Source organism: Nanorana parkeri, unplaced genomic scaffold (genome assembly GCF_000935625.1).
Source record: "Nanorana parkeri isolate BGI_ZX_2015 unplaced genomic scaffold, ASM93562v1 scaffold117, whole genome shotgun sequence".
NCBI classification, from domain to species: domain Eukaryota; kingdom Metazoa; phylum Chordata; class Amphibia; order Anura; family Dicroglossidae; genus Nanorana; species Nanorana parkeri.
The window spans coordinates 1,588,459-1,599,629 of NW_017306385.1; the positions used below are offsets into that span (position 1 = coordinate 1,588,459).

General features: G+C 42.0%; 1 protein-coding gene across 1 annotated transcript in view; it reads left to right on the forward strand.

Moving 5' to 3' along the window:
* The first annotated feature begins 263 nt into the window (after window positions 1–263).
* Window positions 264–11,171, forward strand: part of TNFRSF11B (TNF receptor superfamily member 11b) — a 19,577-nt gene continuing 8,669 nt past the window's right edge. Inside the window, exons 1-2 of the mRNA XM_018553347.1 lie at window positions 264–334; window positions 8,226–8,574. Of these exons, the coding sequence (XP_018408849.1) occupies window positions 302–334; window positions 8,226–8,574 (382 nt within the window). The 5' untranslated portion in view covers window positions 264–301. The remainder of the gene's footprint in view (window positions 335–8,225; window positions 8,575–11,171) is intronic.

An 11,171-nucleotide genomic window follows, 5' to 3' on the forward strand; every position in this document is an offset into this window, starting at 1 on the left:
TGAGGAATGTAGGGATCTAGGTTTCCACTTCTATAATTACCTCATCCCAGAGAGTGGGACTTTCCAGTTAAAATATAATGTTTTGGTGTCGGTACCTTGACCTATCACCCCCTGTGATCTCCACAGCTTATAATAAAAATGTTTGTTTTCCAACAAAAGGGAAAAAAATGTGTCACCATGACGTGAGTTCCTGCTCAGAGACTGGGGTCTGTATATAAATGCTATAAAACCTGGAGGAGGGCCTAGACGAAGGCAGAGGAGGCTTGTGCTCCCAGCTCCTGAGGTTTGCACACAGACCACAATGTACAAGATCATTAGCTGCACGCTTGTGGTGGTGAGTACACACAGTCACAGCTACACTCTCTGTGGCTGGCTGGCTAGCTTTTCTCGACTGCATCTACTGTACAAGGCTGTGTCTCTGCCTGTTAGAGCTAAGATACATAGCTGACTTTAATTTCACAGTATTTAACCTCTTGCTGGCACATGCCCTGTTTGCAACACAAAGAAAGCAACATGTTACAAAGGAAGCGGTTGGCAATCAAGAGGTTTAAATGCTCAATAGCATGAAATGTAAGTTGCCCATAAAGTTTAACCCTTATGTGGGCTGCTCAAGATGCCGGAGAGATATCTGTATGTAGATTTTCATTGGATAAATTGGGTTTTGTTAGTAGATGTATCTATGCCATGTGATTGTGCCAGGAAGCGTGCATGCATTTGTCATCTTTATAGTGGAAATATGATTGTATTCTGTCCTCAGTCTTTAACCATGTAAGCTGAAATGGTGTGTGATGAAACTGGAGGGATACGGTGGTATACAATGCATAGGGGCATCTTTGTGTGGTCTCCATCTAAATCATATGTATGGATCTAAGAATTCATGTATTTGTCTTGTGTGTGTCTCTCTCTCTCTCTCTCTCTGTAATTATCCATGCATGCATCTATCTCATCTATCTATCTGTTCATATACACAAACATACACCTCTGCATCTGTTATATTGTGTAAGGAAACACTAGTTTCCTTTTCTTTCTTTCTTTCTTTCTTTCTTTCTTTCTTTCTTTCTTTCTTTCTTTCTTTCTTTCTTTCTTTCTTTCTTTCTTTCCTTCTTCCCTTTCTTTTTTTCCTTTTCCTTTCTTCCTTTCTTCTTTTTTTTTTCTTTGCTTACCTTCCATTTTCTTTCTTTCTTTCCTCTTATCTAATCCCCTCATACCTTTATCTTACCTAATCATCAAATGCTTTCTCTTTTTTTTCTTTCTTTCTTGCTATTGAAAATGATTTTATGTGTTACCTTATCTAAGAATTGCGTTATCTGTCTCAAGTCTGTCTGTCTATCCATCCATTTCTATAGTATCTATGATATTACATACTGCCTTAAGCATTATATAGACCTGTAGATTTTCCTACAAATGTTAATACAAAAAGTCTGCTCAGAACATTCTTATGCCATCAGAGACTTGATGAATGTCATATGAAATTCTGTTTGGTTTTAACATTCGATTTAGTAATGAATGACGTTTCCCAAATGAAAACCACATTCTCTGTCCATACACTGTAATATTTTCTTTGTTCAACCTGCCAGCTGAACAAAGAAAATATAACAGAATCCTCCTATCAAAGCTTTACGAGTGTTGATCAAGGAATACCCCGCTGTCTTTATTGTATTAGAAGACCCAGCAGCTGATTGGGTGCCCGCTCTGCTTGTCCAAAGATTTTCCAAGCAACTCCTTCGATCAGCTGATCAAGAAATGGCAGCCAAAAGGGTGCCGACAGAGGCACCCACTGTGCAAATTTCGAAAGGTTCAACAACAACTGGGCGAAATTTGCATAGTGTATGGCCAGCTTTAGAATTTAATTCCTTCAAGAAACAGTTTCCATCCATCCTTCATTCTAACAGTGAATATGGTTTTCGTTCGGTAAACTCCATTCAATGTTAGAATTTTGTTTTTTCCAAGAAACATTTCCACCCTGTCCCTTTGATTTTTTTTTTTTATTACTATGGTCAAAATCCATCATCGATTTGAGCCCATTAGAAAATGAAATGAATGTTCCCAAAAAACTTTTTATACAACAAAATTCTCACCATGTATACCCGGCTTAAGTTATAGAACCTGGCCTATTGTTATGTCCTTTCACGTTAGACATAAATGAAGGCATATGACTGGTTCCTGAGGGGTAACACAGACACTATCCTTTCCGCTATCATTGTTACACTATATGAATAGTTATTTACTGATCAGTAAAAAAAAGTATTGTGGCGCGTAGCAACCATATATTTCCATTACGTTATCTGCTAGAGACAAATCACCCACTGGGTGAGAGCGGCAGCTGTTTCCCATGCATGCATTTTCAAAACTTAGCTCCCATATATGTGGCTGTAGTTTGTGCAAAGTGACAGGGGCCTATTATAAAGGTTATAAAGACTGATGTCCCTGTATTTTGTTGTTCCCTTTTTCAGTTCAGTCTGTTACTAAAAGCTTGTTTGAGGCTCTAGCTCACTATTTCCATTCATTAGCTCGGTAGTTTTGGAAGCCACTAGTTTCTAATCCATTTTCCTGTAGTTTATGTTAATTTGCTTCATTTATAATGTGCTGTGATTGGAATTTTAAGAATAAAATTGTGGGATTAGTACAGCGGTGTAGCATTCATCATAATACAAACCTCTCCCTCTTACTCAGCATTAGTGTGCTACTATGGTACACCACACCAGTTTATTCTAAACACTTGACATTTTTGTTCTCGACTTTCAAAAGCATTTTTATGATTCTTCTAGTTACCTGCTAGAGTTTCCTGCTTTTTAAAGGGGCACCGTCCCTTTGCCCATTCAGGTCAAAGTGACAGTGTCTTTGCAATGTGAATCCCCACTCCCCCTTCCTTTACTTACCATACCAGTGTTTCCTCGCTGCTCCTACTTCCTTTGTTGCAGTTGCCAATAAAATCTCCATAGTCCGCTGGTGTTGGACACAGGGAGAAAGCACTGACGACAAAGTTAAGGTCACATGTCCCAAAAAACACATGGAAGTACCAGGTACTGTCATAGCGACTGTGATGCAATGGAGGAATGAGTGGTGTGGGAGCGGTGGTAAGGAGAATATTAGTGAGTTGGGGGTCCCTTGTTGCAAAGACATTTATCATTTGTATGCAAGATGAGGAGCTGCACAGTGTCATTGGTTGACTGAAGGCTGAACGGCACAGCTTCATTGTTTGTTAGGACGCAGGTAGGCGCACCATTACAACCAATGACGCTATGAGGTCCCCAGCTTCTTAAGAACATCGTCATTGGTTGCTAAGATGCTAGCGACTCCACAGAATCATTGGTTGTTATGGTGCACTTATCTGCGTCCTAGTAACCAATTATGCTGTGTGCCCCCCTGCTTGTGTCTGTGGGGGCGATAGTGCATGATTGGATGCTAAGAGGATGGTGGCCCCACAGTGTTATTGGTTGTTATGGTGCACCCACCTTTGTTCTAGCAACCACTGACACTTTGCATCCTAGCTGCTAGTATACTAGCTTGTGGTTGCTAGAATACAGATGGCCCTGGGATAGATTCACTTGGAGGTTCTCCATACCCAGATTTCCGGCTTGGTTCAGTGAACCAAACCCAGGCAAGTTTGCTCATTACTGCAAAGAAGTAAGCTGCTGAGACTGGTCAACCCCTCACTTGTTATACATGCTGTATATGCCAGCCATGAGATCTCTCTGTTACAATACACAACCGTGCCTTGCCAGTGCCAGTTAGCTTACACACACTAACAGGGTTATTCGCAAAAGGGTGAAGGGTTTGGAGAAGGCAGGAGAAGGGAACAATCTAGGCCAAAATAACCAAACTGGAAAGTGAGCTGAATTGGGGAATTCCAAATCAGCTATATTGTCCTAGATTGTTCACTTCTCCTGCCTTCTCCGAACTCTTCACCCTTTTGTGAATAACCCTGTAAATGTGTTTCTTTGGAGAAGGAGAGAGGTAACCATATTTGTTTTGCTGCTCATTTACTGTCCAATCACAAGCTGTGGGCAGGGAAGTGACCAGACTACAATGCATACTGCAGCAGAGAAAAGTCTCGTCACCAGGTGGCTGTGGTATGTGACAGGGCTGTGTACATTTTATGACAGGGTGGACAGAAATACAGACAGAGGACTTGTTGGTGGTAATGTGGGCTCATAGAATTTGGCTTTAATAAAGAGCTGGTTTGCTGTGTACAGTCAACAGATTCACCGTAAAGGGCTAATACATTTAAAGGAGAACTATGAGGCGAGTGAAAATCACTCAGCCTCATAGTTCTAGCCAACCTGTGACAATGCAACTGTCACAGGTCGGCTCAATAGATCGGGAAGTGAGCGAACACATAGTGTCGCTCGCTCACTTCACGATCTATCCCTGCAGAGAGCCGTGACTGTCTCCTCCTCCCCTATCCAATCCTCCAGCACTGACTGGCGGAACGGACAGGGGAGGGGGCGGGCACAGCTGGCTCTGCCTCTAGATAGGCAGAGCCAGCTGTCAATCCCGCAGCTGGGTGGATCTCGACAGTACGTCGGGATCCGTCCCGGCTGCGGCGTCTCAATATACCGCGAGCTGTAGCTCACGGTATACTGAGCTTAGGGTGACGGGAGGATGCTAGTTTGTGTCCTCCCGTTACCCTTAGGAGAACTATGGGGACCATAGTTCTCCTTTAAGCGGATGTTGGTATAAGAGATTTTAATAACATTTACAAAGAGAATTTAAGAGGATTATAAATCTGGATAACTTCAGATAAAGGTACCAACTATCAATGTTGTGCCTAAAATGGCAGCTAACAAAGAACAACAGCTTAGCCAGCAGAGTAACCTAAATATCAAATATCTTCTCACCGATGTGCATATTTCTCTGTATGTCAGAACTGATGCATTCAAAAACTAGATCAAAGAAAATGAACACAAAAGGGTCCTACAGCAATCAGGTTTCAACTTTCACCATATGGTGCAAATAAACAAAAGTTCTGACTGGTAACACTTGGAAAATCCTCCAATGTTGTGCTCATTTTGTTTTCTCTGGTGTTCATGGTTTCATTTTCATTGCTGTGTCATTAGATCAATTTATCACTGGATCTTTTACATGATAAAACTTTTCGTTATAGGGTTAGTGGTCCTTTCATGATCGGTATCGCCAAGTACAGGAAAAAAAATATCGGTACTCGTACTCGATACAGAAGTACCGGTAATGGGCATCCCTAATAACAAGCAAGTAAACTAAGCAGAATTCAGTTTACTGGTTTTAGATTGGTACAAAATTATTTCCGATTTGCTGCATTTTGTGTTCAATGTTTTGCTCCTTGCCTCATATTTTTTTAATTTGTTTTAATAGCTTGAACATTTTTTTTTTTTTGGGACGCATATTATTTGCTCTTCTGCTTCAAGAATAGTAAATGATGGCTTTAAATTGGTTGTATTTAGTGATTTCTGTAGCCATGCAGCCTTGAAGAGCAAATTAATGTTTAACAGATTGTCAGTGTTATTCTCCATAGGAGTAATTGATCAACTCAGTGGGAGGAGCCTGACTACCTAATGAAATTAATTATTAAATAGCTGCCGAGGAAGGCAAAGCAAAGATCTCACCCCAGCCTCTTGAAGAGACATAGGCAGTCACTGTGAGCCCTTATACTGCCAATTCCAGTGGAAAGAGCCTTTAATAACACCATTAAGTCATCATGTTGTTGCTGCACGTAACCCAGAAGAACTTCCTCTGCTACTTTCTGCTATAAATGAAGAATAGTGTGTATTATTGTAGAACAAGAGTCAGTTCATGTAAAAAAAAACTTTCCAACTCTCCAGGTTTATTTTGTACGCCTGTTTCGTAAAACAAAATGTGTCACTTGTCTAAACCCTACTTCCTCTATAAATTGTTCAATATTATAATTCCTTGATTGCTTAAAAAAAAACACATTATTTTTTGTCCATTTAAGAATGCAAGGTGAACCTATACTCTGTTGTAAAATAGAAGATATATCACACTCACATATTAACGTAAAGTCTAACTCTGGGCAAAATCACAAAAAAGAGAAGTGGTTTAAAGTGACATTAAACCCTCAGATTTTTTAACATAAACCAATACTGTAATGTGCGCCTTACTGTAATCCATGGTAGTTTCGCTTATCTTTGCTGCTCTTCCTTTTAAATCCTCATGTCTTCTCATGCTTGGGGAGAACTTCCCTTTGCAGCTGAGTGCCTCTTCCTGTAGTGCTGGCTCAGGTTGCGAACCTATACACAGACACCATGTATCCATTCCAGAGACAAGGCAGTCTGCTGCAAAACAGAAGTTCTGCCCAGTATGAGAACAGATACAGATTTAAAAGGAAGAGCAGCAAAGAGAAGGGAAACTACCATGGATTACAGTAAGGCGCACATTACAGTATTGGTTTATGTTAAAAAATCTGAGGGTTTAATGTCACTTTAAAACAAAAAAACCCACAGCTCTGGATATACAGTACCTGGCTCTTTTCCTGTCCTCCGCAATTACTCCTTTCCACCACTAGCTGTCCTCAGTCTTCTGGCGTCGCTCAACCCTGGAGGCTGGGCATCAACGGCCCCATGCCACAGCACCCTGCAATAATACATATAATGATTCAGAGAATGGAGCTGCAAAATAATTTCAAAAACTCACAGACTTAAAGAAACATCAAACAAAAGTGACCCAAATCCAATATAGTAAAACTTTAAAGAAGAACTCGGGGCAAATAGAATCTTAACCCTTGCAGTGAGGCTACACCCACACTGCAAGGGTTAAGTGCTCATTTTGTCTAGGGAGCTAAAATATGAATGTTATACTCACACAAACCTCAATCCCGGCTTGCTCTTAGGCTGGTCCCTTCAGCCTTGCTCCCCCTCTGCTCCAGCAGTCTAAGGTCCTGTGAGTCATCATGTTCTGTACACTGTATAGAAAGTAAGGACACCGAGGGACAGCCTATTGCTGGAGTGGAGGAGGAGACAGGCTGAAGAGTCTAAAAGCAAGCTTGGATCACAGTTCAGGTGAGTATAACTTTGTTATTTTAGCTCCCTAGACAAAATGAGCACTTAACCCTTGCAGCGCAGGGGTAGCCCCACTGCAAGGGTTATGATTTTATGTGCCCTTCTTTAAAAGGAAAATCCACTTTATAAAATAAATATGATGGAAATCGTACAAAAAATGAAATAGTATATACAGTATAATAGCTGCACAACCCATTTTGTAATTTAATAACAGTTAAAATTGCTTTTCCATTTAAAACTGCAGCTGTATTTTCTAAAACTGTCAGTAATGTAATATGGCGACCTGGAAGCATTCTGTACACAGATGGTGTGCAGAACGCCCCCAGAAATGTCACTTCCTGCTTCTGTGATTGGCTGACTGATTTTCCCAAAAGTCTGAACTAAGATACTAAATAAAATGTTCAGCATCCCTTGCATTAGAAATGTAATTTTTGGTGAGATACTCCCTAAGGGTTAAAGGAGAACTATGAGGTGAGTGCTTTTCACTCACCTCATAGTTCTAGCCGACCTGTGACAATGAGACTGTCACAGGTCGGCTCAGTAGATCGGGAGGTGAGCGAACACATACCGACGTTCGCTCACCTCTCGATCCTGTCACGGCTCTCTGCCATGACAGGAGAGGGGCTGGATTCCCCCCTCCCCGCTCCGATCCGCCAGCGCTGACTGGCGGAACGGACGGGGGAGGGGGCGGGTACAGCTGGCTCTGCCTCTATATAGGCAGAGCCAGCTGTCAGTCACGCAGCTGGGCGGATCCCGGCACAATTGTCGGGATCTGCTTCAGCTGCGGTGTCTCAGTATACCGCGAGTTGTAGCTTGCGGTATACTGAGCCTAGGGTGATGGGAGGACGCTAGTTTGTGTCCTCCCGTTACCCTAAGGAGAACTATGGGGAAAAGACTTAACCCCATAGTTCTCCTTTAACTACAACTAAAGGGATGTCCACACTGCACCTTTCCACATTACAACACAGGAAGTCCAAAAGGTGATTATAACAAACCCAGAGACTCCTATTCAGGGATCAGTTTTCAAAAAACAGCAACAGAAAGAGGCCGAAATCTGCAACAAAGTTTGTTAAAATTCCTGCAATGTACATTGATCACCCAGAGGGGTAGATATTTTTTTCTCAAAAAAGTGTAGTTACTCTTTAAATAGACCTGATAGGATATAATCAATGGAATTGATCATTGACTCTCCTTCTGATTTTAATAGAGATCACTATTTCTCCTTTACAGATCTTCCACGTCAGTGTTACAGTTGGAAAATATTTTCGCTATGACCCAAATACATATACTCTGCTACAATGTGACCAGTGTCCACCAGGGACTTTCGTTAAACAGGACTGCACCGCTGGGCAGAGAACGGAGTGTGCCCCCTGCCCGCCCAATCACTACTCAGATCAGTGGAACTTTGACAAGGAATGTCAGTTCTGCAGCACAGTGTGTAAGGAGCTGCAGCATGTGAAGCAGGAGTGTAACAGCACCAGGAATCGGCAGTGTGAGTGCTCTGCAGGACACTTCCTGGATGTGGAGTTTTGCCTCCCTCACTCAGGGTGTCCTCCTGGATTTGGAGTGCTGCAGCGAGGTAAGCAGCAATGCCATATCAACGGGCATGTTCAATTACATTTAGCATTTTACATTGTCAGAAGTAAGGAATTGGAATTGCTAAGAGCGACCTGATCCCCCAATGGCCTCTGCCAATAGTTTTTTGTTTGTGTCAGGACTGCTCAGTCCATGGAAAGGGAAAATCAAGCTAAAGTTGGTTGATGCAGCTTAGGAGGTCTAATGCAGGTCAGAAGGAGATCAATTGCAGGTGAAATGCACCTGTCAATGAATGCAATTGAAAGCAAGCTACATTTGTGCATCAACACTAGCCCATAGTCTGTTGGCACATGCCCTAAAGCTACTGACATCAAGGTTTACTTGTTAGAAGGTGTTCCTATCACCGTTCCCCTGCATACCTGCAGTGTGCAAAGTTAAAGTTATCAAATGTCAAAAGCTAACTTTAGTCCCTCTTCTGGTTTAAATCCATTGCGCCTAGCCGAGGTAGATAGCCCCATCATTCTGGCAAGACCCTGGGGAACGTTGAATAGCCCAAATCTTGCAAAAAGACACTCCTGCACTGCAACATTTTTTACAACATTTTGACATTAGCGGTGGAGACAAAGTTAATAAGCGGACCTTGCTTATAGTGCAAGGGTATATGCTGGTTAGCGCCCCTAGATGGCACTGACGAGAATTCCTATACTCATCAGTGCCACCTAGCGGCTTTTATAAATGAACCCCTATGTCTCCAAAGTTGATCTAGGGATAGGCAACCTTGGCACTCCTGCTGTTGTGGAACTACCAGTCCCAGGAGGCATTGCAAGACTCTGACAACCACAAATGCAACTTCCAGAGGTAGAAGCAGGGTGGGATTTGTAGTATTACCACAGCTGGAGCGTCGGGGTTGCCTATCCCTGTTCTAGACCCTTCTGTGTGAATTCTATCTCAGCCAAAACACATGGACTGATGCATGCTCAAATGCCGAGTGTGCCTTGTATGCTCTTATGGTTCATCTAAAGTTGATCTGTGAATGTACAGTATATGTCTGTATGGTGCTCTGCAACTTCTAGGACTTTAACTATTACAAAATAATAATAATAATAATAATAATAATATATGCTATTTGATATCAGCAATATTGAATGTATGAGTGAATATCAAAGTTCCACCAAAGTGGTCATCAACAAAAAGAGACACACAACAATTGTAGGTACAGCATTTTAGACAAAATTCACTGAGCAACCAGTAAACAATACAAATTGGTAAATTCCAAATATCTTTTACTACAAAACGCTACAGAAAAGTTATAAGACATTATGACACACAAACACTCGACTGATTCATAAAGGGTTTGCCCAGCGTATAGCTGGATGAACATCTTTTGTACAGCATTGCAGCCGCTAGATGGAGAGAGAAGCATAGGAAGGAGAGGGAGCTGGTTCTCCTGTAGTAGTCAAATTTACTAGCAAGTCTATAAAAATGTAAAGGAAAAACACTGCAAGGAAGTATACTGTATATAGTTACATAGTTACATAGTATTTGAGGTTGAATAAAGACATATGTCCATCAAGTCCAACCTATTGTGTGTGTGTGTATAGTCCCTTGAGGCATCTCATTCTTAAGAGTACCTGTACCCCTGTATATTACGGTCTCTCAGGAAATCGTCCAAAAGCTTCTTGAATGATTCCACACTATTTGCTGGAATCACTGCTTGTGGCAACGAGTTCCAGACCCTAACCGCTCGAACGGAGAAGAACCCCCTTCGCCCCTTGTGTTTGAATTTTTTTTCTACCAGTTTTAGGTGGTGGCCTCTAGTCTTTGTTACGGAATTAATCTTAAAGAGTTTGTTGCTAATGTTGCTATGACTATAGAACATCTTGTACATGAAAATCATATCCCCCCTTAATCTCCTTACTTCCAGCGTGAACATATTTAAATTTAGTAGCCGTGTCTCATAGCTCTGGTCCTCCATCCCTTTGATGAGTTTGGTTGCCCTCCGCTGGACTCCCTCCAGCTCAAGGACATCCCTTCTGTGCACCGGTGCCCAAAACGGCACCGCATACTCCAGGTGAGGCCGAACCAGTGATGTGTAAAGTGGCAAAATTATAGACTTGTCCCTGCAAAACATTCCCTTCTTGATGCAGGACAAGATTCTACTAGCATTGCTTACACCAACCTGGCACTGTAATCTATTATTCAGTTTGTGGTCTACAATAACCCCCAAATCTTTCTCCATTTCCGACTTCCCCAGCGGCATACCCATAATTGTATAACCCATTTGCTTATTTTTGAACCCAAAGTGCATAACTTTGCATTTATCTACATTGAACCTCATCTGCCACATAGTTGCCTACTCCCCTATTTTATCCAGGTCCTCCTGTAATGTTATACTAACTTGGTCCGTTTCTATTACCCTCCCAATTTTGGTATCGTCAGCAAACACTGAGATATCGCTGTTTACTCCGTCCCCGATGTCGTTAATAAACAGGTTGAATAGCATGGGACCCAGCACAGAACCCTGAGGCACACCGCTAATGACACTAGCCCAGTCTGAAAGGGCGCCATTTATTGATACTCTCTGTACCCGTTCCTTTAGCCAGTTCTCTATCCATGTACACACCCTTCCATCTATGCCCA